Here is a 26,630-nt window from a genome sequence, read left to right as displayed (position 1 = left end):
AAGATGGCAAATCAAAAATAGTGTGCTATCCTTGACCCACTGGTGACCAAACTTCACATTTGAAAAGGTAAAGGTACTCGAAACGGGCAATAGCAGTTCACACGTGAAAACATTTCTTGTTAAAAACAGCTGGCATAGGTGTGCACACCTAAAAAGAATGTTTGGAAGAGAATACAACGAAACAAGAAGCTGTGATTAACCAGTTCATGCCCAGAAACCCGTTCAAACAGCAAAAAGTCCCGAGACCAGCCAATTCAAATTGAAGCATTCAAATCTACCCGAGTCAGGAATAAATACTTCTGAAAAATATTTTTGAATAGAAACCTTTTAAATAATATGCCTTCATTAACACATTCAGGCCCACAAAATGTTGTAACAGGAGAGGTGCGTGGCAGAGCCCAGAACGACCTGGTAATTCCAATCTAAATATTCCATCCTGGGAGATAAATGCATCCAAACTTCCGAAGCATGATTCGGAAAAGTAAGATGTGGAATTATATGCGCTCATTAATATGTTGTTGCCGAAAACCCATTTGAAAGAGCACATTTGGACCAGAACGGTATGTCGACCCGAATTAAAGCATTCAAGGACTGTTATTGGACAAAAAAAAGATGAAATGGTATGCTGTACTTAACTGCTTCCCACCAAGTCCTACAACTGTAAGGGCCCAGAACAGCTCTGAATGGTATAGTAGTCCCAATTTAGGAATTCATATCAAGGTAATATTGGAATGCATCTAGTTTGGAAAAATATTTTGGAATAGGAAAATATGGAAAACACAGTGGGCCTCATTGCAAGTTTGGCAGTGCGGTAAAAAAGTGGCGTTAATTCCGTTACATCACCTTTTTTGGCGGTAATGAAATGATCACCATTTTTACCATACCGCTGAATTCCAAATCAACCTTGAAGTGGAGGGCTTACATCCAGAATTATGTTGGAGGTGAATGTGCCACTTTAAGGTAAAATAGCGGTGGGATTACAGCAGCAGAATTACCGCTCATAGTAACTCTTCCAAAATCCGCCTGCAGTCCTAGGACTCAAAAGATGGGGACTAACTCCAACAGGCCACCACTCGCAATCCTGTGGTAAATTCATGGGACACAGTGGTGGTAACAGTAAATGAGTTTGGCAGTAATTTGGCAGATTTAAAACCGAATTACCACCAAACTCTTGATGAGGCAAACTAGTGATTCTTTGAAGTCATTGTAACCAGGAAAGGAACAGAGAAGAATAGCAAGGGTCTTCTAATGTGTGAATTTAAATCCAGAAATCCACATGAACGAGATATCTGTACATTGGGGTAACGATTTGGGGTAGAAAAATGTGGGATGGATCATTTTATTAACCCGTATTGGTAAGAACCCGTTCAGGACATCAATAAATGTCCAGGGCAGCTGAAACAGCATGTTACTTCCTATATACACATTCAAATCTCAGTGGAATAGGTGATCTCATTAACCAGTATTGGCCACAACCCATTTGAGGCACCAGAAAGTGGCCAGGACAGCCCAGAATGGCATACACTTCCAAAGTGGAATAGATATGTATACTTTAGACGAATACTTTGGAAGTGGAAATACACCACCCGTTGCTGTGGAACAGGCACTGTCTAACCTTGGGTTTATTCTCGCGGTTGGGGAATCTACTCATAGAGAGGGGTGGACGCTTGACTGGGTTTCCCACTTAAACATTCATATTCATTGCACTCAAGTACATAATGTCCATGGTCAGATCAACTCTTGGTCTCTTTTGATGTTGCTATTGACAAAACTCTCAAAAAGGTAGCAGGCTCCGCTCTCCAGAAAGAACATTGTATGATAAACTGTTCTGCGTTTTTTTCCCACTTTGAGAGATCGCAGCCATCGCTTTTTGCTCACTGTACCTTTCACAGATGGGAAATACAATTTGCATATCAGTCTTTGTCCCGCCCACATGGGCAGACCAGCATTGAAATGCTATGGCAATTCCCTTCTGAACAAGAGTACAAACAGCAACCCCATACACGTGTTTCAGCCTTGTCGGTCCTCACCAGTGAGGTGGAGCTGTGCCTCTCTCAGCACAGTGAGCAAGGGGTCCACGTCTGGATGACCCAAGGAAACTTAGGGTGACTAAACCTAAGTCACTTAAATAATCAAAAAATAGGCCATAGGTACCCCTCTGCCAGAACGAACATGACCCATTGACCTGTTCTTTGGGAAGGTACCCACTCGAGAGTCAGCAGCCACACTTTAACTCACTGTACCTTTCACAGATGGGAAATACCCATTTGCATATCAGTCTTTGTCATGCCCACATGGGCAGTCCAGCATCGAAACAAGAGTACCAACAGCAACCCCATACACGTGTTTCAGCCTTGTTGGGCCTCATCAGTGAGGTGGAGCTGTGCCTCTCAGAGCACAGTGAGCAGGGAGTCCACGTCTGGGACCAACCCCAAGTATTGACAAAACTCAGCTTAACCCCCCCAGCTAGAAAAAGACTAAAAATGCAGAATCATCGCAAATTAACAAAGGAAGATATGCTTTCCTTTTTGAAAACAGAGATAGTTAATCTCAACAAATTGGTATCAGTAGATGAGCTAATTGATCACAATGACTCCCTACTTTCAGGAGCAGTTAATACATTTGCACTATAGAAACTGAAAACACTGACTATGTGTCCTATTACCAACTCTTGGTTTTCATCAGAACGTATTGCTCATAGAGCAAATAAAAGAAAGCGTCACAGGCATTGGATCTCGTCTCCCTCTCGGGAAAGCAAAGAAGCATATAATAGCGCTGTACTTCAATACAAGAATGCTAATCTGTCAAAAAAAGTTCACTTTGAAGCTGAGATAGCGAAGGCAAAACCTTACACTGCAGCTCTCTTTAAAATCCTGAAAGATCTGGAAGCACCCAAAGGGAAACCCATAGCCACAGTGATTAAGGATCATGCGTGGTGCCCTGTAATTCCAAATGCCTTGTTAAGTAAGATTTAGAAACTGCAGAATAATATCTGTGCCAGGCTGGAACAATTTCCATGTCCTATCTCTGCCCCTTGCTCATCGTTACTGGGTCATCCTCCATTTACATTAGTAGCTCTGTCGAAGGAGGAGGTGTCTGAAATCATTGCAACTTTGAAGCCCACATTATGCAAAGGGACATCTGTCCTGTCGTTGTGGTCAAGGAATGTGCTGTTGCTCTGATTACGCTGATTACTATGTTTATTATTACCTAATTTTCTACGGCAATTGCTACATCTGGTATAAAAGAGGCCTGGATTACGCCGCTCTTGAGAAAGCCTAATCTCGATCTAGCTGTAGCTACAAATTATCGGCCCATCACAAATGTACCATTTCTGTTGAAAATCCTTTATAGGGTAGCTTTTATCCAGGTATAGCGCCATCTCGAGCAGAAGTGCTTTCTCGGTCAAAGACAATAAAGCTTTAGAAGGCACATGGTGTGGAGAAAGTGCTTCTGGATCTTAAATTCAGTATATTCAAGATGATGGACACTAGAAAAGCTGTTTTATTGATGCTGCTTGAACTGTCCAGCACTTTTGATCTGGTGGATCATAAGCTATTGTCAGACAGACTCTTAAGCTCTGCCAATTTTTCACCAGAGGAAGCTGCTTGTGTGAGTTCTTTTTTTACCATTCTTATTGTTAAGGTCTATTCTGAAGATATTTCTGCCAATCCAGTAACGTTGGAGTGTGGGGTGCCCCAGGCACCCTGCTTATCTCCAACGCTACATAATATATTTACAAAACCTCTGTTTGACATGCTGGGCAAAAAAGGTATTTTCTACACGAATTATACTGGTGACACACAGATTTTGTTTCAATTGTTGGGTGATCATGGGAAGGAGACTGTCCTTATTAATAACATTTATGCTGTTATCCAAAGCTGGATGGTGCAAAACTGGCTTCTGTTGAATGATAAAACGGAACTGCTGATTATTGGTACATCTAAATGTCTAAAAAAAACTGGGAGAGGAGCATCAGAGCTTTGAGATTTCAGGAATTGATGTTAAGGTTTCCATCAAGGCCAAAGCCCTTGGAGTCTACTTACACTCCAATCTTTTCATGAGGCCACATGTTAATAGCATAATGCCGAGCTGTGCCTACTATCTGAAGCTGATGCAACAAAATCAGCCCTTTCTGTCCAAAGATAGAGGCTCCATCATTGCTAGAGCTGTACCTGCTCTAAGATAGATTATTGTGGCAGCCTTTTGGCAGGCACTTGCTTAGATAATCTTACAAAGCTTCAGACAATCTAAAGGTTTACAGACACAAGTCAGACCTTTGGCAAAAGGCCTCATAGTTATGGTTTTAAAAGGGTCTGGCTGACGCTAGTGCGGCCCCTCTATTGTGTCAGCCCAATAACATTGCATACTTGATGATGTCAACTCGCTGTGCTAGAGTGTAAAACCTTAAGTAGTTCAGTGAGGGTGATGGCCCACTTAATAGTGTAAAGAGTTCCAAACGCGCTCAATTTGATGTGATAATAGAATTTTTTAATAGACGTACAATTTATACTTGGTTCTCAAACAATGATGCTCGAAATATTCTATTAGTGTATAATCCTTAACTGATAGTCCTCAGTACATAGTCCTTAGGTGATAATCATCTACACGTGTTTCACCATTCCTTTCATGGCTCATCAGGAGGAGTTAAACACAAATGTGGCTCATCTAGTTGCAGTGATTGGTCACTTTCCACATGTGTGATTATCTTCATGGATGTTGCACATTTAGCTGCAGTAATTAGTCTCTTTCAACATATGTGAATATCTTCCTATTGTCCATATAAGTTGTAAACCAACTAGATGTGGATGTATATGCTCTGGATACTCCTGGTCAGGTAGATTTCCTGAGGGTACACTGGATTTTTGTTATAGGAGAAACCCCAGGGATGTGATCAACATTTTTATGGAAGGTTGGGAAGGACCCGAGGGAGCAGAGGAAGAGAGAAAATTCCTTCAAGCTACCCATAAAAGGTGCATTTATCCAGCAACATCTAAGTATCAGCTCAGAGAAACAGAAGAGGCTATATAACAAAGAAACCACACGTCAGTAGGTAGGCGCAGTGGCTCATGTATTGCCATTAAATGTCCATGGTCTGCCGGCCATGGCCAGTGGACCGATGTATTGGGTCATGGCTTTTGGGCGCAATGTACCACCATATCACATTATCATGCCACTATCAATATGTAGTTCTTGCATACTTTACACTTGCATATCTGAGAAATATATGCAAAACAGACACAGTACATATTAACAGTGATATCACACTCCATAATGACGTTAGAAGGTAGCCGTCAACATTTTCGAAAAAGAAAATTTGAATTGATGAAAATGCCGAAATCGGCACTGGAAAAATTAGATAATTCTCATAACGTCGAGCAAGGGGAGCGGGGTTCCCTCACTCTCCTTAATCCGCATTGTGGGACTTCGGGGTTAGCTAGGGTGTCCCCCACTTCCATAAAAAGGAAAGAGGGGGGCAAACAAAGTAAAAACTACAATAGAAAAGGACCCTTTGGCTCTTGTTCACGTAAGTGAAGGGAACTGGCGTTGCAGGGAGAAGGGGAGCCAGCAGCACACAATGCAGTGTGCCGCAAAAAGGTAAGTTTGGGTGTTTGAGGGCAAGCAGGTTAAAAGCATGGCATTTTGCTGCGTAGTGATGTTCGAGATTATTGCAATCTCGTACATTTTAAATTCGCAATTTTTGTATTCAAAATGTTTGTAATCGAAACATTCATGGACATCCATGTTAGACACATGTAAAGGGTGCCTACAAGTCACAACCAAACACAATGTTGGTAAGTGCACAGGGAATCAGTTATAAACAGTTGTTATGTGCACCTTGCACATGGCATAGCCAAAGAACAGTACATATGCACAATATTCTATGTCGGTACTGGGTCTGGTGCTCATAGAGCAAAAGGTCAATTCGTTTTTGGAGAAAATTTGACCCACAAAATGTAGATGATAGATTTAGGTCAAGCAATATTTGTGGGGATTGGGGAGGAACAGCGGTGGAGTTGACAGGCATCTCCCCCACTTTCTACCAGAAAGAATTAGACCAAAGAATTTCAGGCAGAACAAATTCCTGAGCTATAGGCATACAGCCCTCATGTACATGTGCCAATTATATATAAACTGCACATTTCAGAAAAAGGACTTATATACAGTAACATACTTAACCACCCCGTTATTTTTTTTTATTGTTTATAGTTAATTAATTAACTTTTACAATATCATTATTTTTCTTTAAAAAAAATCTATTTCATTTTTACATATTTCATTTTTACATAGCCAAAAAAGACACACTTAAAACACAATTAAATTAAAACAAAGAGAATTAAATGCCACAGTAATAAGATTTTAGTTTCTGAATTTTACAATAAAAAGATAATCAATTCATACAAAAGAAATTAGAGAGGACAAGATGATAAGTTCAGCGCATTCAAGAAGTTAACAGTGGCAATTCTAATTCTCACTAGACGAGCAGAAAAAATAATTTGCCATCTTAGTTCTTGGTCAATATCTGCGAGAAAGGAATATAAGTTAGCAAAGTGTGTCTTTCTCAAGAGAATTAGCTTCGAACAATCCATAATAAGATGTTTAATGGTTTCTTGTTTGCATGACAATTGGCAAAAGCGGCAGATGTTATCTGCTTTCTGAATTATGCGTCTATCGGCTAGGACTTCTTTTGTCGGCCATAGATTAAATCTTAGACGCATAATTGCTGATCGAACATTTGGAGATAGACTTTCGACCAAATAAGATGATATAGTTCTAAACTTTTTATCAAGCATACAATTGCCATCAAAATGTTTATAAGTCAAACTTGATTCTCTAGTGCGAATCCAACCAATAGCGAATATTTGAGATTTAACTTTCACCGGATTCTTAACTAAGAGATCAATTGGTACATTAGCATTCGCAAGCGTGTAATAAATGCATTGCAACCATTTTCTAGCAAACATATTATTGGACAATAACAAATAAGATGATATCGTTTTCAAGACAGTATTAGAATTATTGCACATAAGACACTTCCTGAAAAGTGCACATAGGCGCCAGTGGTACTGCGCAGTGAGAGAAATCAAACCCAGTTCCTAACGGATCCAGACAACTGGAATTCCTTGGGGAAGATTCAATATCTTTCTCCAGAAAGATGCTTCTAGTTTATCAAGAAAGTGTTCATCCATTAATTCCAACGCTTCCATTCCATATAACAAAACTGGAGTACATTTTTGAGTATAATAAGTCCAATCAGGCATGATCGAAAATGTTTTATACTTCATTATAATTTTTGTTTGGGATATTGCTGTTTGTAGCTTTTGTTGCAATTGATCTAAATGTATTTGATTGCGTTGGCTCATATCAATGGTGATTCCCAGATGGACATATTGGTTTACAACATCAATTCTGATGTCTTGTAAAGACCATTCCATTATGTTGCGAGTTGTTCTTTTTGGGACATACATCACAATTTTGTTCATTCCCAAGTTTATACTCAGATTGATCTGAATGTACTGTGCAAGAAGAGTTAGTGAAGTTTGTAGGCCCACCAGACTTTTAGAGCAAAGGACCAAGTCATCTGCATAAAGTAATGCTGCTATGGGCTTGCCATTCAATTTCGGGGCGTCTGTTGTTTGATTAATGAAGACTTCTTTAAAGTCGTGCACAAAGAAGCTGAACAATGCTGACGCTAGTATGCATCCCTGTTTCAATCCTTTCATAGTCTGAATTGCTGGAGAGAGTAGGCCTTCTGCATTTAATCTGATCCGTATGGAGGTGTTGGAGTGAAAAACAAGGATAATGTCCTTAAGTGTGTTTGGACAATCCGCTTTCGAAAGTTTGGTCATTAACAGTGATCTAGAGACCGAATCGAATGCAGCGTTAAAGTCGACGAAGGCCAAGACCTGGTACGAACCCTGTTTAATTCGGGTCTCGCTTCTCATGTGAATTTGTCCAGGAGTTAAAGCCTCTAAGCACTAGTCTGGCAAAAATCTTGCCTGGAGCGTCGAGCAGTGCAATTGGTCGATAATTGCTGGGTTGAGATCGATCATCCTTCTTGAAACTAGGTACTACGATGGAAGTCTGCCAGGAATCTGGTAAGCTTCTAGTATGTATGATGTTTCTAAAAACTCTTTCAAGTATTGCCGCCCAAGCTATTGGATTTGCCTTGAACATTGCGTTGTTTAAACCATCTGGTCCAGCCACTCTTGATCCACTAGAGCGTTTTATTAACTCTTCGATTTCAGTTTGTGAAAAGATTAGGTCCCATATAGCCGCTTCAGGTGAATGATAGTTTATTACTAAGGGGCTAGAGTCACTGTAAAGATTAGAAAAGTGGTGTATCCATTGCCACTCCATTACTCTGTTTATTTGACTATGATTTTGTTTGTCATACTGAGCATTATTGAGTAGCGACCAAGTTTCAGCGGTGCTTTTGTTGGCGATGGACTGCAACATACAAGCACTGCCTTTCTGAAACAGGATTGAGGCTCTGGCACAAGTCCAATTCCTAAACTTGGTTTTAACTTTTCTCAAAGCTTGGAGTTGTAGTTCCTGTGGAAGTAACTTAATGGCTCTTCTTTCTCTTCTTAATTCGATCTTGCGATCTTTTACTTCTTGATCGAAAAGATGATTATGGGAAAAGGCGTGCTGATCATTTTTCCAGAAGATTGTCCTGTATTTATTCATGATGTTTACATACGAGATGTTATTCTGATCTAGCTTGACTAAGTCATTTCCAAGAGTATATAGGTTCTTATCAGTCCATCTGAATCTAGTCTTTGCGTTATTGACCAACACACTTTGCTTCACTCGTCTAAAATAAGCAATAGGTTGCTTAACAAACCAAAGCCCGGTTAGCGTAAGCAAATGATGATCGCTGTTGATTTGTTCTACGATCATAAACTTGGTAGCTATGTTGAATAGATTTTCATCAACATAGATGTAGTCAATGATATTGCCAGAATCTCCACGATGCCAGGTGTTTCTCGGTGGTACATCTCCTGGAAGAGAACGATTGGTTACTCTAAGGTTTCGATCAGCCATGAACTGAATCCATCTATTTACTTGTTCCGATTGATACTTACTTTTATTTGAGATGCAATTGAGATTAATGTCTCCAACTATAATAGTTGCCGAGATGTCTGTAGAGGCTAAAATCAGATCAAGTAAAGAGGACAGTGCTTCATAGAATGAATCGTCTGAGATACCAACAGGATTTCTGTACATGTTTATTAATGCTAAAGACAAATGTTGGAAGTTAATTCTAACCAACTGAAGAAATGCATTCGGTGCAGCCCAGGGCTTGATGGTAAATCCACTGCTCAGTTTTACTGCTATTAATAATCCAGATGTTGGTCTACCCTTAGCTGCTTTGATAGCTGGTACGAAGGAAACGTTGTGATTATTCCAAAGAGGAGTGTCCCTCAGCCACGTTTCTTGTAGAGCAATGACATCATAATCCTCCAAGCAGTTACCTTTTTCAATCTGAAGGTGGTTATGTCCACGGGTATATCATATGGCCAGGGAGATAATCTGAGATGGATTGTTTGATTGTTATGTACTCTGGTTCACTGCAGTGTCTTGCAGTGATTTTTGGTAGATTTGTCGCACATGTTTTGGAAGCTGATGTGCTTCGGGTTCTAACTGTCCTTTTGCATGCGGGTCTTGAGCAATTATGAAACCCAATTTGAAAACCTCCATCTTTGCTTTCTATAAGCAAGTGGTCGAAGTGTATGAAAAGAAGTAGTGGAGCTATGTTCCCTGCTGGCCTGCCCCTGCTCCCCACAAACCCATCACCACACCCCCTCCCACACACAATACAAACCCCCAAACACTTTCACCTGCTGTGTAAGGGAACATTCAGTGCAGTGCACTGAAAGTGCAAGCTGCAACATCTTACTACACTTTTATTTTTAAAACGAAACCATTCAGGAACGGTTTCTTTTTAAAATAAGAGTATAAGAGCTGTAACACATAATTTAAAAAAGTAGAGGAGCACCGCTCCCGACCGCTCCAGCTAACTTCGACCACTGCGTTTAGCACAACAATCGTGGGTAGCCATAAATGAATGATTGAAAGATCCTCGTCATTCAAGAATTCTATTTGAGCAATGTCAGCTGAGGACAAGTCTTCTAATTCGGGGATATCTCCGAAGATGTTTAAGACACTTGTCCTGCACAGATCAAACATGCGGTATGGAGCTGCATGACATTTTATAATGAGTGAGTATCTTTTTTCAGTCATTGTTACCATTAGTTCTTTGCTGTTTGCTTTAATTGAATTATTTCTTAACTTATTCTGAGAGTGTTGGTTGTTATAACTCGAAGCATATTCACTTTCTTCCTTTCGAGGATTCGTGTTATGCCACTCTTCAATGCCAAGTTGGTGTTTTTGCAAAGTGCTGTCTTTTTTCGATCTCATGGTATTATTCTGATGGAAGACTTCGGAATCGCTCTTAGGTTCAATTTTCCGAAAATAGGCATCTAAGCACGATTTTATAGACATCTCAATGCATGCTTGCTCTTGTAACACGTCTCTAGAGGCTTGACTGGAATGATGTTTGGTCATGTCTTCATTTGACGTAACAGTGAAATCAACCCGTCTCTCACTCGAGAGATCACAGTTATGTTCCGTGCGTGATTTATTTGACACGGACTGTAATTTGTTCGGATATGACTCACTGATTTCAACGATTAGGGCCTGTGTCTCGACTTGTTGAGTTGGCCTTGAGTTAGCACCACAAGTGATATACTGATGTTGATCTGGAGTGGCAGTTCCTCTTGGTTGTTGTTGATTCATGTAGGTATCAAGCGCTTCGCGTCGAGATGCTACTCGTTGGTCCGGTTGGAGCTCCTTCCTCCTAGCAAGTTGATCTTGCATAAGATCTTGAATCACTTTTAGAGAGAGGTGGTTTCGATGATCGAATTGATCAGATATAGGTTGTTCATGATGCATTTCAGTATGGCTGCAGTTTTCAGAATTTGTTTTGGAATCGCACAATGAAAACTGCCTCCTGTCGTCACACGTTGCGTGTGTGGTCGCACTGGCCATCACTGCCAACATTGGGTTTGAAAGAAGACTCTCCTGTGTTGTCAGACTCTTTAAATAAGCTGCAACTTCAGTCCTAATGTCTAGCCTCCGTTGTTCAAGAAGCAAATTATCTGTGGAACTCATAGTGTTTCTGATATTTTTCACAAGATGGTCAGCAAGCTTCTTTTCTTTGGAATTGACTAGTGGATTTGATTCCACTGCTGCTGGAGGAACGGGTAGCTCCTCATTTACCCGCTGGTCGCCTTTGCTTAAAGCCTCTACTAGATCATTTAATGGGGCATGCGTTAGCGTTTGATTATTATGGGCTGTTGCCGAAATCTGATCATACATGACTTACTGGTCCTCTTTAGCAGATTCAAGTTGTGCTGGCATTATTGGTGGCTTAGTCACACGTGACTTGATCAAGAGTTGTGATTTTTTTTCTTCCAAGTCTTAACTTGCACAAGTTCACAGATAGCTTTTGTTTCTTATTCAGATTATCTTTATTCTTAGAAAAGATGTCAAAATGTTCTTCAACAATGTGTATTTGATCAGGGTGTGGTATATCTTCCTGAGAAGTTTGCTCAATGCTAATCCAGGAATTGTTTTTCTTCGAATTAGAATTTGTACATTTGTCAGGTGGCATGTTCTGTGACGAAACAGGTTTAATAACCTGTTCACTGTAAGGTATTGCAGACGGAATCTCCTCCAATGATCGCGTCCTGGGTCTGGCAGCACCAGCAGGAGTGATGTTAAGAACAGGGTTGTCTCTATTACGGTGGCCTTTCTGGTTAGATGCTAGTTCAGTTGTAATCCAGTCTGAAATACCCTGGATAAGATCTGTTTGTTTAGTGAGCTTAATCTCTAGAGTTACATACAATTTGAAGAGACTAGTAATAGTCATGTTCACTGCTGCCAATGTGATTTCCAACATGGTGGGGGGAGCGGGAACACAAGTTGGCTCATGTGGCTCTTCTCGAGGGACCGTGGGTCTTCTAGGAGTAGGATGCACAAAAGAAATGGCTGGAGACGCAGGTGAAGTCGAGCCATGAGCACTTGGCGTGGAGGCAGCACAAGCCTCAGAATTTTGGTAAAGGTCATAATCGCCCGCATGTAATGAAATATCTGGGATGACATAGCTTGAATCTGGACTTTCATCCACTACTCCCGGCACAGGCATGTCCGCTGGAGGTAAGCGAGCGGGTAGCCATGTGTTCCTAACATTGTTTCATCCGAGACCACAACAACTTTATCTGAAGTTATTTTAGAATTTATTGTTTCGGACGCTTGTATGGGCTGAGCAGGATTTGTCAGAGACATAGAAGGTGATTGATTAGTATTGCACAAGGGTAAATTTACTGTAGGAACGGGCAGAAAAGTGTCTGGAAAAAATTTACGAATATCGCGGGTAGGAGTGAGCGAGGAGCAGCGAGTCACAGGTGTTAAGAGTGATGAATTTACGAGACACTCGTGTTGCGCTGCCACCCTTAGGACCACCTCCACCCCGATCTCTCCTTTGTAATGAAAGTAAATCTGCAGGCTTGTCAGTTTCTAGGGAATATAAGCGCTGCAACATCAAAAGATATATAACAACAGTTTGCCAAACAGAACAACAAGCCTCGTAAGACTAAGCGCACTTACGTATGAGTAATGGCAATGTCAGACAGTTCCAAACGAGAACAAACTGGAAGCTACCAGTGCCCTGAACAGCTCAGCCGAAATGCGTTGAGCAACGGCTGAGTGGGGCCCACAACAGAGGAAAATCAAGGACGGAGAGGCAGAAAAGGCACACAAGCACAAAGCCACGACGCCGCGGTGAAGTGGCAAAGTGGACCTTTCCGGTCCTTGCCTCGTTGCGCACGCGCTAGTGCACACACGTTTCAAATGTATCCTCTACGCCGAAAAAGGGGGCGTGGCCAAGTAAATGACTCTATAATAAGTAAATTAATAAGTAAATATATATGTTATTTAGGGCTCTCCTTAAATCCAATATATATATGTTAACAAAGAATATGTTCTTGATGGAAGTTCACCTTGAAAACAGCAGCAAATGAGTCCAAGTAAAAAACGCTCAAGGGGAAGTCAGGATCAATGGAGCAGACGTCTGTGGCAAAGTGGTCCTTTCCGGTCCTTGCCTCGGTGCGCGCCCTTCCCCCGTGTTATACTGGAACGGATCCTGAATACTTGAATAAACATCCGAATCCAGAGAATTTAGTCATTCAGGCAGCATCTACTTCAAAACAAACTGCTTATCCAACTATCCCTCCAGATAGAGAGGATAAAAAAATTGATGCCTGGGCACGTAAAGTTTTCACGTCAGGCAGTATGGCACTTAAGTCGACAAATGTCACCTGTACCCTAGCCAGGTTTACCCATACCCTGTGGGACTGTATTTCGGCAGCGGCTGATCATATTCCGGAAGGCGAGGAAAGGGAAGGCTTCCTGAATATAGTCAAAGATTGGAAGGAGGCAATGGGGGAATGTCTCCAGTCTGGACTGGATACTGCTGATAGTATCAGCAGATCCATGGCTGCAAGCATTGTGCTACGCAGATTTGCGTGGTTGAGGAATTCGGGGTTTGCACCAGACGTGCAAGCTAGACTCCTCAACAGGCCCTTTGATGGCTCGAGGCTCTTTGGCAGAAAGGCTGATGAAAGCCTAGAAAAACTTCAGACCTCGAAAGCTGCAGCTAAATCACTTAGCGCCTCTTTGCGCCAGCCTCTAAAACCCTATTCCGGCTCATCTTCCTGGAGGCGTCATTCTTTTCGATACTACTCCTCTTTTGGTAGAGGAAGAGGACAGGCTTCTCAAAGGGGCAAAAGAAACTTCCCTCGTGGAGCACGAGGAAGAGGTGCAAAATCAGCCTCAGCAGCGGCATCTGTACCCTCATCCACTCCTGCAGCCGCCTCCAAATCCCTCTCAGGCCTTGTTACACAAATCACCAGTGGGAGGCAGGATCTCTCAACATCTGAAGGAATTGCGGGGCATTACCTCAGATGCTTGGGCACTGGAAACAGTAGCCCAAGGTTACTTTCTCCCGTTTCTAAAAAGGCCTCGGAATCATCCACCGGGAGCCAACTCCACCAAAATTCCGGATCCGCTCCTGTTGCAGGAAATTTTAACCCGGCAGAGGGCGCTGTGCTCGAGGTCGTGGCGTCGATTGTCCCTCGATGGACTCCGTACTCTGTCGACGTCACCGATGGTATAAATAGCTCGAGCCGCGCCCGTTGCTTCAGTTCTGTTTTTCCGATCGCTTCGCTATCGAGAACGGCACGCTTTTCTTTTCTGTGGGTTCAAGAAGTGTGCAGATTGTGGGTCTAAGATGTCGATCACTGATCCCCACCGGATTTGTCTCTGGTGTCTCGGTTCCAGTCACCGAACCGACGACTGCGGGTCCTGCCAGTCTATGACCGAGAAAGCTCTTCGTGAGAGGAGAGGTAAACTGTCGGTGGGGAAGGAGGCCTCAAAGAAGGCTACGTCAAAAAGACGAAAGAAAGCGACTGAGTCTAAGGAATCGGATCGCCATAGGCACTCAAAGAGATCTCGATCTAGAAGTAGATCGAGACACTCTTCGTCATCATCGAAAAAAATGAAGAGGAGACATAGATCTCCCTCATCATCATCATCATCTTCTATGAAAGAACTAAGAGGCTGTGAAAGGTCTACAGACCACTTGGAGCATTTTGTTTTCCACTTCTGAAAACAAGGTGCCAGAATCATTGATCATACCCTCACACCTCCAAACTGTAACTTTCCCTAAACAACCCCTTTATACCCTAATTGAGATTTTATTTACATAACATACCACACGCAGGCCTGTTCAGGAACTGCTGGTCTTGCAGCCAAAACAAAATGTTCTTTTTTGCAGAAAAAGGTCATATATCACCCATCTCGGGCATGTTCTCATTCATTATACGGTCAGAACAAGCCTCGGAATGCTCCTATTTGGCCCTTTTTCCACGTTTGTGAGCTCACCCTTTATTTGTGAACCAGAAGGACAGCAGGGAAAGGTCCACAGGGCCTGGAACGTGTCAGCAGTTACTACGTGGAGACATTTGTTTTCACTGATAAAAAACATATTCCACAATGATTCCTCATACCATCACTACCCTCAACCACTTACTTACCATAAACAACCCCTTTATACCCCGAGTCAAATACCTTTTACACAGCATGACCAGGTCTGGGGTATCTGCAGCCAAAAATCACTGTTTGTTTTTTGGAGCAGGGCAGTAGAAGTCTGAAGAGGCTGGTAGAAGAGGGGGAGAGTGGCTAATCCTTGGAGGCCCTGGCAAGGTAGGCTGACCACAGGGGTACCAGAACACTGCCCAAGTCCTTGGGGGAACTGGCGAGCCAAAGCCTGAGGCTTTCCACCAGCAACACCTGGCGAATGATAGTAAAGGGCCCATGCCAGTGGCAGGAGGGGCCAATGTCTAAGAAGAGACCTGTTATGAATCCTGCAACCATAGGTTTGGGAAGAGACCTGTGGTGACTGCTGAAACCCCAAAGTCTAAGAAAAAATGTGTTGTAAATCCTGCACCCCAATGTCTGGGAAGAGACTTGTGGTGAATATCGAATCTGAAGATCTGGGAAGAAAATGTTTGTGAATTCTAATGCCCATGGTCTAAGAAGAGACCTGTTGGAAACCCAGAAACCCAAGGCCTAAGAAAGAAAACGTTCATGCATTTTTAAAACTCAAGGTCTCAGAAACAGTGAAACCGTTTAGTAATCCTGAATTAAGATAAGGTCCAGAAGAAGGGCCCATTTGAGATGCCTGAATGAAACAAGGACCAGGGGGGCCTGTTGTACATCCTGATTGACCCAAGGTCCAAGAGGGACCTGTTGCAAATGCAACAAGAACCTTCGTAAAGGAACTATTCTGTTTTTTTTTGCAGTGGAATAGGGATGGACCTTGAGGAAGTGTTTTCTTAGGCCAAATACTTGGAACATTTATTTCATTCACTTAGCTTAGTCAGGAGGCTACACACGTATAGGAAATGAGGTTGAGCTCTTCTTCATATTGTTTAGAAATTACTTTGTAGTCTAGGGAATCCCTGAAGAGGCAAGCACCTTAATAGAATATGTTTTGAACATTTATATTTTCTTACGAAGGAAACCTTTGAAGCACTGAGGGATCACCACTTAGTTTAACCCATCCTGACGGTCTTGTTCAGAGGTCCTTCTTTAGTTGTATAGCTCCTCCGGCGGGCCAGAAGAATGACGCAGACTCTGATTTTCCATCTCACTGATAATTTTATTAAAGTAAAGAATGAATGCCTTTCTTTCCCTATGCTATGGGGTATCCATACCTAACCAAACTATCTACGGTGCTCCTTAGTGGTCAGTGAGAGTCCAGAATCAAATCTGTCCAATGTCCAAATGAACCTATCCTAACCCTACCACTATCCTAATAACCAAAACCAGAAGGATATATTCCTTCTCCTGAATACTGGCATTTTCACACAGTTCAGTTCAATAATTAATCCTTAAGTCATTTTTGGTAACTGTTTTTATCAGTTCATATAATTCTGTTATAGGGTTGTTCAACTTCAGATTCTTCTCTCTCATGTAACTACTCTGTTTCTCTCTTGCTCTTTCCTTGAGTTGTCTTACTTGTATTAATCCTTCTATTTTCCCAAGGTAACTTTATCCAATACTTAGGGATCTTCCCTTTTGGTCTCTGACATTTAACACACGGTTAACAGTGTCTAGTTTCTCTTAGGCTTTGATTATTTTGCACTATTTCCAGTTTCTCTTAAAATGTTCCTCTGTTATGATATCCCTCTTCTTTACTTAGACCTCCTTGGTCTGGTTTAACATAAAGGTAAACATTCTGGCTTTGGCATTTGTTCCCTCTTTTATTTTGTAGGGTATCAAGATTCTCTTCTTGACTGGGGTGAGTATGAGTACTTCAGTAATGATTCTCAATCACTTCATTCAATATTAATGCTTTGTCTCGACTGTGATGAGTATGAAAGTTCCAATAATTATTCTCTTTCACTTCATTTGATATAAATGCTTTATCTCGGATGTGACGAGTATTAGAGTTCAAATACTGATTGTCTTTCAGTTATTCAATATAACTGTTTTGTTTCATCTGTGACAAGTGTGAGCGTTACAATAATGACGCCTTGGGCCACTCGCGGGTCTCCTATTATCTCTGTTAACTTCCGTGTTTAGGGATAATGTCAACAGGCTTATTGTTTTGCCGGTACCTTCTCTCCAGTTTGTCAGAATGGCTTCTCGTGAATTCTCTATCACTTTCCTTTCACCTTGCCGCACAAGCGAGCTAACTGGTTTCTCTTTCGCGGGTAGATTCTGCTTTAGGCTTAGCAGCATGGTACTGGCATATTTCAAGGGACCGCTGGTCCACCACAGTTTGGTTGTGGTCATGCCACCACTCGGTTCTCCCTCTGTATGAGGACGCCTTGTGTCCACATTTGATTCTCTCGTCTTGCTGGTTTCCCAACGCCAGGCATCCAATTCTGCAGTTGGATCTCTTTCCACCACAGGATGCTGCGTGTCCACTCTCCACTTTGTATAAGCCCACAAGCAGCTTTGTTTCTCACGGACTTCCCCTCTGTCTCTCCAGTCTCCTCCCCTTTTCTTTATGACGCAGTGGTGGGACTGCCCTGGTGGAATCCCTTGTTCCTTCTTCTCTGTTTGTTCTGCATTCTCTATTACTCCACAGATCTTCTTCACCTCACTAAAAAGTGGATTTTCTTGCAAAGTGTGTTTAGAGTTTCCGGACAACAATAGCACAGTTTGGTGGTTTCTTTGTACCTTTCTTTACTGGTTGGGCAGGAAGAGGTACTGTTAGATGGTTTCTTAGGGAGTTCATAACAGGAACAGGAGTCCTTGTCCCCAAAGAGGGAGTCCCTCCTGGTGAGGTCCCTCTTGCCTCGACTCCTAGGGAGGGTGTTGCGGTACGGGCACACCTCCCTAGTCTCAAAGGGGGAGGGCTCCCTCTTAGGGAGAGGGGACGAGTTCCCGAGATTCATCAAACTTCCCTTTGTCCCTTTATTTGTTTATTAAACCTGAACCCTTAACCCTGAACTAAATAAAGAGGCTGTTTGGTACATACCTAGTGTCTATGCTGAATTAATGCCTCAAGATCCCCACACTATGTAAATTCCAACTTAACGAGAACTAGAGAGCTGCTATCACTGACAGAACCAACACCTGATCCAACATTGTTAGAACCTAAACTCACCCTCTTTCGTGCATGTTTGCTAATGTGTTAATGATTATGGACAAGCCTGTCCATAATGGGCAATGGGTGCCAACCCACTAGGCATTATGTACGAGATAAGCCAGGCCATTAAAACAAAGAGTGCTCATTCAGCTGCAGCCAGCAGCTGATAGAGCGCTCCAGGGCTGGTTTCATCTGTCAAAAGAAAACCTAGTTTCCCTTTGGCAGTTTAATACTCTAACGTGCATGCCCAAAGGGCCATGTAAGGCCGGGTGAGTTTTGCTTCCCCAGCCTTGCATCACCCATTATTGATGCAGGGTGAAGTACTGCAGGGCTGAACGTGCCTAAGGGGTACTTTGGCACCTCGCCACATTCAAAGGCATAGGGGTGGCACGATGGAGGTGCTTTGGCTCCACTGTGCATGAGCAGGAACCAGGAAATTCCCGTGGCAGGTAGTGTTGTGAGTCTGGACTGGTGCTGCAGGTAAGAAAAATAAATGAAGTATGCAAGTGTGTATGCATGTATGTGTGCGTACAAGGGTTTGTATCTTTAAGTGCATGTATGAATGAGAGCGCGTATGCTGTTTGTGTTTGCACTTGACCAAGACTGTGTATGTTGTATGGGTGCACAAGTGAATTAGAGGGTGAGAATTCATGAATGCTTTGTGGGTGTGCATGTGAATGAGAGAGTGAGTGTGTATGAATGCATGTGTGTCAGGTGTGGGGATAGACCTCCGATCACCTTTACCCAAAGTAGGCCCACCTCTCAAGAAGTGAGTGCATGTCTGTCCGTAAAGTAAGTATATTTTACAAATGGCCAGGAGGAGCTTAATGGCGCTGTGAAGTCAAACTACCCTGAGTCTCTCTGAACCACACGGGTTTACACATTTTATACATTTTGCAACAGTAAAAACACTCCCACTTATGTAATTACAAATCATCCACCAACACATGATTTGTCAAGTCTATACAAAGAAATCCAATCTCCTTTAATTTCCACGCTCTCATTGGACAACCTTATTTAACTACCATCCCATTTCAATATGTCTTTGCATTAGCTCATATTTACAGCACACCCCGTTTTGGAATCTTTCCGTGGTAAGTCATGACGCTGTTCCGTAGTTACGCATTCACACAAAAAAATCTAATTCCAAGTTCAGACTTGTGGGGGACCGCTAACCCTGAATGTGATGCACATGGTCTTTTCAAAGACACTTGAACAACATGAGGAGGAAGAGACACAAACAAGTTCCCTTTGAACTGGGGATCAACATCTTATCCACCCAGACTTGCTCTGGTCCGTATTTCTCATTAATCTATACAACTACCAATTCAGCACACATAGGGCCTCATTACACGGTAGGCGGTAAGGGTTTACCGGTACCGGTAAACCCTTACCGCCTTACTACGAGGTCCCTTTGTGGGTTGGGGATTTTAACGCCTGCTTTTTGCAGGCGTTAAAAACCAACCCGCAAAGGGACCCAGGGAGCTAATTACGGTACCACAATTTGAGGTGCCATAATTAGCGCCTTCCCCATTCCCATTATGCCCTATGGGGCAAAAATGGGAATGGGGAAGGGCAATGATGGAAGGGGGAATTACCGCCCCACCAACCTTGGAATGGGTCGGTAATTCCCCTTTCCACCAAGGCGGTGCCGGTATTTTACCGGCATGAACCATGGCGCTAATAGCGCCATGGTTCTCCGCCTACCGTGTAATGATGCCGATAGCCTCTGGGCACATCCTGAGAACCTGATTGCAACCCATAAACCATTTGTTTATTCTGCCCTTAAGCATCCCTTGAACCAGGTTTATTTCTCAGTCCCAAACTAACTCTACCAGATGGCCGGACTGCCCTGGACAATGAATAATAGGCTCCCATACACTTAAAATGAGTGCATCTCCTCTCCACAATAGTACCAAGTCATAAAAACCTGAGCCTGCAAGTGGCTAACTGTCTGATATTATCGCAGTTGACTGCTGCCTTTTCTCAACCTTCAACCTTCCTCATCCAGTTTTCCCAGACCCATTGAGTTCATTTCGCAACCAAGGCTTCTGGGCCTGCACAATCCCTAGCTATGAGAGGACTTGTGGCATGCAGATTTGTATATTCACCGTGCATCCCGTGTACCCCAAACACATGTCCGTAAAGATCGCATGTATTTATGTTTGTGCGTTTATGTTCCAGACTACTGCGTCCTCGCATAGTGGTTTTTCCATTACAAAACTCCTGCCTCGCGTGTGCTTTTGAAGCTTCTTGCTGCCCAACTTTAGGTGCTACATGGCACATCACGCACCTCCATTGTGTTTATATTACATCGGCAGATTTGACATTTTCTTGCTGCGCGCATGTGAATCTAAAATGTATCAAAACCCGAAGTAACACTAAAAGTAGCACTTATCCTTTCCTTACTACACTAGATACCTGCTAAATCGCAACATTGCGTCAACATCGCCTTCCCCCAGTCAACAATATGGTACACGCAACGCACAGCCCTGTTTCTCATTGGGGAGTTTATCGACCACTCTAACACAGGCACTGCCATGTAACAAACCCCAGATTATCAGGCAGAGGGGAGTGGGCGATGTCCCCTTGTACAGTGGTAGCCAGGACCTGCTTTCTTACTGTGGCTTAACATTTTTTACTGGGCATCATGGGTAAAGCAAGAATGTTAAGTGTTCATATGTGGCAATACTGCCCTATATTGGCACATCTATTTTGAGAATGTTTTCTTACTATGGAATGCCATTTTGTAATGGAATCAAGTATAAAGCCAGCATAACGAGTATTCTTACATGACCATATTGGTCTACATTGGTGGAGCCAAACTGAAAATATTTTCTTCATGTGGCATGGCATTTTTTTACTGGCCCCAGAAATGATGAGTGTTCTTATGTTGCCTTACCAGCATACATTGGGGCAGCTAGTCTGGACATATTTGCTTACTATGGCATAGTATATTTTACTGGAACTTTAACAAGAGTATATTCTTATGCGGGGATTGTGGCATATGCTGACAGAGCCAGCATGGACACGTTTTCTTACGGTGTCATTACTGGCATTATGGACAAAGCAAACAGGTCTTTTCTTGCATGGGATCATTGGGATATACTAGTGCAGCCAGCATGGACGTGTTTGGGCACATACAGCATGCACAGGCCTTCCATACCTGCATATATTGTGGGCAAAGGCGTTATAGAAATAGGCTGGGGAATTCTCCTGTAGACTGTCTGTGACATGCATCTATTGGATTTTTTCATGTGTTACTATGCAAAACCATTTGTAAACTGGGTGACCTTCTCAGAAAGTGTCTGTAAAATGCACTATTTTACATTATTATGTTTAACATTTTCTCCAGGGGAGAATTTCTCCCGACGCCTCATTTTTTGTTCAGGGCGACCCACTACCCTCTGTCGATCCTGCATGTTGGTGCCCCTCCGCTTACAAATATTCACCAGCTGCCATTGTTACTGTTTCAGTAGCCTTTCGGGGATAGTGTGCGTGACGGTGCATGTTGCTATTTATTTTATCGGTAATGTTTGTTCTGAGAACGCATTGTATGCTTGCTCTGTATTCAGTTTATTTTAGAAGTAGGTGGTAAAGATGCATTTACGTGCTGACACTACTTTTTATTTGTCATTTGTGAGCTCGAGTTAGGGTTTGAACAACGTTGGTATTAATATTGGTTATAGTTTATGTAATGTTTGTTGTCTAATAATAGGTTAAAACTTAACCTTGACATTCACATTTGTACTAACTTTTGCAGGAAGTAACCTTCGCTTTAGTTGGCATTTTTTCTGGGCAATTCCAGGCAACGGTACTGATTAAATAGGTACTTGGCAGGAACGTTTATTTTCCAAAATATTCTTCCAAACGCTTAATACTAGCCGCAGCTAGATTTTAAAGTTTACATTTTCATTACCTTGCCTTTCATAGCTGTCCGGCCATTAGCCGTGTCTGGGCAGGAGTAGCTCCATAACAGCATATTGTTTCATATTTATTTTTCTCTCTCAAATTATGAGTCTTAGGCTACAGAGGGAGCAGCAAAAGGCTGTTCATGTGGCCTGCGGGTTACCAATGACACCGCCATTTTCCCTGCTTCTATTCAGGTGTACTTCTGACTTTCTTTCACTGGCTGATTTACAAATTGAAGCCAGAGAGTATGGTTTGTTTATATGAGACAACAGGCATGCGGGATGCAAAATAATCAGCACTTCTTATTAGTTAGTCTGCTTTATGTTTCTTTGACCTATCCTTTTGTGCACGTCAACATATTGTTTTGATGTTACTGTGACATAGATTTCTTTGTATTCCGCAGGAATCGTTTTTTATGTAGCGCCTCTTGCTCAAGTCCTCCTGCTTCTAAGCAGTGTAAGAACATGTATCATTATTACCTAACGCAATGGTCCTCAAATGATCAACCTTGGAAGGAGGAAGGAGCATGGTGGTACCTTCTGGGATTTTAACGTGCGTAGTGCTGGCTGACACATGCCAGAGGTGAGCATTCAACTCACTGAGCTATCTGCTCGGACAAATGCATTGCCTCCGATCAACTATGCAGTAAATCAAACTATGCAGTAATTTAAAACATTTACTTTGATATCTGCCCACCACCTTCTCCTGATCTTCCCAGTCATTTTTCAATACAAAATATCATAATACTAATTTCGTAACGTTTTTTATGAAGCGTTCTTTGGTGTAATTCCCCTGCCTCTAAGCACTGTAATAATAGGCATTACATTAATGAGAAATACAACACCCGTAATCAAGTGATTACCAACATCTGTGGGTATGGACACTTTAAGGTCAAAGGCCTACATTTTAGCATTAATAATTTCCACGCAAAGGCTCCGCAACAGTGTCAGACTTAAAATGGTGCCGCTTGGAGTGCGATTGCTGCAGTCCGTCTTCAGCTTCAGATATGACCGGATAAGAATCGTACCCCAAGCAGCTGCTTTGTTCCTGCGAGAGGTGTCTGGTTGTCATTCTATACTGCCTTGTCTGAAGCCGCATGGTGCAGAGTTATGAATGGACTGTCAGTGAGAAGATGGCGCTTTCCCACAAAATGGCGGTTTTGTCTAGTTCACAAGCATAACCTCGAGCTGTTATGAGGGCACGGGCGAGTACTGCTGGGGTACATCAGGCTCTCCTTATTTAGCACCCTGCAGATATATGAGTGCGAGTAAGAGAGCGTCTTTCATTATTTAAGATGTAGGGTTTCACATCACACATTATAGGTGCCCTCTGCCCTATAGTTGACGTGAGCCCTGCGTGCCCCTCTTATTATTATTTAATGTTAAAAATGCGCAACACGCCAGAAGGCCTAAGTGCGCAGAAAGACAAAGTCCGGTCAGGACGAAGAAGAAGAGAAATCAGGCGGGGAAGAGGCTGAAAAAGAAAAGAGCTAGTCTTAGATATGATTCCGGGCAAAGCCACCGATAATCACGCAGCAGAGACCTTGGGCCCGATTCATGGAACATTTGCCCGGTTCAAAGTTAATTTGCACTGTTGAAAAGTGGTTTTGCACTGCAGACACAAACTCGGATTCATGGAACTGTGCAAAGTGTATTTTTGCAGTGCAACGTATCTTTGCATGGCAAAAATACACTGCACATTTCCATGAAACAGGGTTTTTGTCGGCAGTGCAAAGTCACTTTGCACAGGGTAAATATTGCAGTTGAATCAGATCAAAGCCTGAGGGATACAGGGTTAAAAAAAACTGTATACGCAAGACTGGATCATTACCCAACATCAAGGCCAGAAATTCGAACTGTCCAGGAGGCCGATTCAGGAAGCAAGAAAGCTGAATAGTCAGCCAAAATATCTAGTGAAATTTACAAACTGGTACTTCAGGGTCCAGTTCCTTCGATTTCGGTTTAACCTATTCCCGACAGGGAAACAAAACGAATCTTGGACCTCGTGCAGACTCTGTAAAGAAGGAGATTCATACGAAACCTTGAAACACTTGCTACCATATTGTTCTGCCATGAGAGAGGCGAGAATCAGGGTATTAACTGAATTTACCACAACATATGGCTCCCGGAGGAATTCCCTAGGGGCGGCAGTATTTATCCCTCTGACAATAGTATTGACAAAACTATTCCTAAGGATATTTGGGGACATTAGAGAATCCAAGTCAAGTGATGCATCTAACGTGAAATGTAAAAATAATGATGGTGAACTGCCTATGCCATTAACACTGGTGAAAGCCCATTTTTATATTATCCTTTGCATACATGACATTTTTATTTTGTATTCATCAATGTTCTTTTTTTCTTAAGTGGCAAAAGGTTATCTATGCTGTGTAACCAGAAAAGCCAATAAAACAAAAAATAAAATAAAACTTCCATGAATCGGTCCCCCGGTGTGCACAACAGGGCTCTGGGGACTGCGTGTGGAAATTGTCTATCCAAAGACTCAAATGTTGAGGTCAGGCCGGTTGTGGGTGCAGGTGAACTAGGGCCCGCACCTGCGCACCCTCTGTCTCTCCCCCTAACCCCCCCCCCCACCCACCTTGCTCCTGCAGAGAGCCGCAAGTGACTGTGCCCCCCTGCAGTGGCTTCAGGAAAGGTTTGTGTTGTCATTATTTAGGAGGAAATTAAAAATACAAGAATATATTTTTAGAGCTTACCATTTGCAGAAATAGATGTTATCCACAGATCCGAAATAAGGAACAGAAGCGAAATAAGCTTGCCATTGAACATTGTTTTGGAGGCGCGTTTCTCTGCAATCCTGCGACGTAGTTGCCCCTGATAGCAAACAGACATAGGAAAAGGGACCATGAATCATCGGGCGCAACAAGATACATCATGGCGACAAGTTAGTTAGAGAGTAACTTTTTTTGTATAAACTAGAATACTTCCTCAGAAAAACCGAATAAGTTTATGATTGAAAAAAAAACACACACATAAAGACTCTAGATTAAGATTGCTCAAACTTTTCATTTCTTTTCCATCGATTTTTTTTAGTCAATGTTCGTTTTTTCACGAGTATTTTCTTTTGAGTAGACTACATTTTGCTTTACGAGCGCCTTCCCAATGCGTCCAACGTTTGCAGCTTAAATACTACCCCCCTACGCTTAGAATTCTATGCATCCATCCCCTTCCATTTCCTGAAGAGATAACAGCCTTGTTTAAATTGTCAGGGCCTTTTTTTCAAGAGTATCAAGTGCGAGTGTTTCCATTTTGATTCTTGAAAGCGGTTTCCTAAACATGGGAGTAACGTGGAGCAGCATATTGGCTGAGCACACATAATGGCCCGGGCACGCCAGCTCCGAGCAGCCCAGCCCCCACCTCCGCGGCCCGGCAGCAAAGCAACTTAAACTAGTGACGGCGTCGGCGAGGTTTTTGTTTTCTACCTCGCTGCACGTAACCCAGCTGCAGAGCATGGGTTGGGGTGGCTCTGGTCGGATCCTGAGATCCGGCTTCACATCTGGTGCCGGATCTCGGATCCGGCGAGAGCCGGCCCAATGACCAGCACTGATGGCCCCTACAGGACGAGGCTAGCCTGACGTGTTACCGGCTCGCGAACCCTGGACTTGCACGAGCCTCGCCGCGCTCCTCTACACGGCTTCATAAGAGGACACGAGGACAGGCCGCCAGAGCCCTGCCAACAGTACCTGCCAATGGGGTTTCACCTGTGCCTTCCTCTGGACCCGAAAGCGCCGAGTGGTCGAAACAGACCTTCAATGCGGCCTATAAACTGGCGGTCACGCGACACATTTTGTTTGCACAGCACAGTGAATAAAATAAATCAAGTATTAACTTTCACCGCAGTTTCCAGCACAGGATTAGGGGGCAGCGACGTTATCCAAACATAAAAGCCACATTTGCCTCCTTATAAATTGGCATCAGATCAGAAAAGCGGTCGGAAAAAAAAACGCAGAACCGTGTTCTTTTCGGCTGAAACGAAAGCTGCCAAACAGAACATGGACATTCGTTCATTAAATCAAAAACGACCGTTTTTCGCTATTAAAAGAACGCAGAACTCACCTCCCAAAAGGAAATGTAAAGGCGCGCTCGCAGAAGCTTCGCGAAGAATGTGTTCGCGTGACTGCGATCCGACAGAACACGGCAGGACTAAAGGCTTAGGAATTAATTCTCCCAACTGTTCTCCTTCACCCACCGAATAATATGAAACGAAATAAGACCAAGAGGCGAAACCAGTTTTCGTTTGCGTGTGTTTGTTTTTGTGTAAGTGAATGTTCTATCTGAACCTGTGCAAATAAATACAACTATCTCACCAAGCCAGGGAGTGCCGGGCGGCCAGTAGCACGTGTGCGGCTTCTGATAGGCCGATTGGATGCGGCCATTATTCACAGTACATAGAGTGATGTCGCTGTTTTTTGGCTTCGACAACTACAAACACGCATTTTTAAATGCGAGATAAGTGGAGCACATACCCC

General features: G+C 42.9%; 1 protein-coding gene across 2 annotated transcripts in view; it reads right to left on the bottom strand.

The window, feature by feature from the left end:
• LOC138455244 (fatty acyl-CoA hydrolase precursor, medium chain-like) overlaps positions 1–26,401 on the bottom strand; it is an 820,182-nt gene extending 793,781 nt beyond the window's left edge. Inside the window, exons 1-2 of one of the 2 annotated variants that reach the window (XM_069607092.1) lie at positions 26,218–26,401; positions 24,858–24,975 (exon numbers count right to left, since the gene is read on the bottom strand). In XM_069607092.1, coding sequence (XP_069463193.1) covers positions 24,858–24,930 — 73 coding nt within the window. In that variant the 5' untranslated portion in view covers positions 24,931–24,975; positions 26,218–26,401. Of the gene's footprint in view, positions 1–24,857; positions 24,976–25,844; positions 25,933–26,217 lie in introns of those variants that run through there. The other variant, XM_069607093.1, reaches the window with a different exon arrangement.
• Between the last annotated feature and the right edge of the window lie 229 nt (positions 26,402–26,630).

Source organism: Ambystoma mexicanum, chromosome 1p, assembly GCF_040938575.1.
Source record: "Ambystoma mexicanum isolate Mex_15411 chromosome 1p, UKY_AmexF1_1, whole genome shotgun sequence".
NCBI lineage: Eukaryota > Metazoa > Chordata > Amphibia > Caudata > Ambystomatidae > Ambystoma > Ambystoma mexicanum.
Note: the sequence above shows the minus strand (reverse complement) of the source record. Positions and strands in the feature narration are given on the sequence as shown.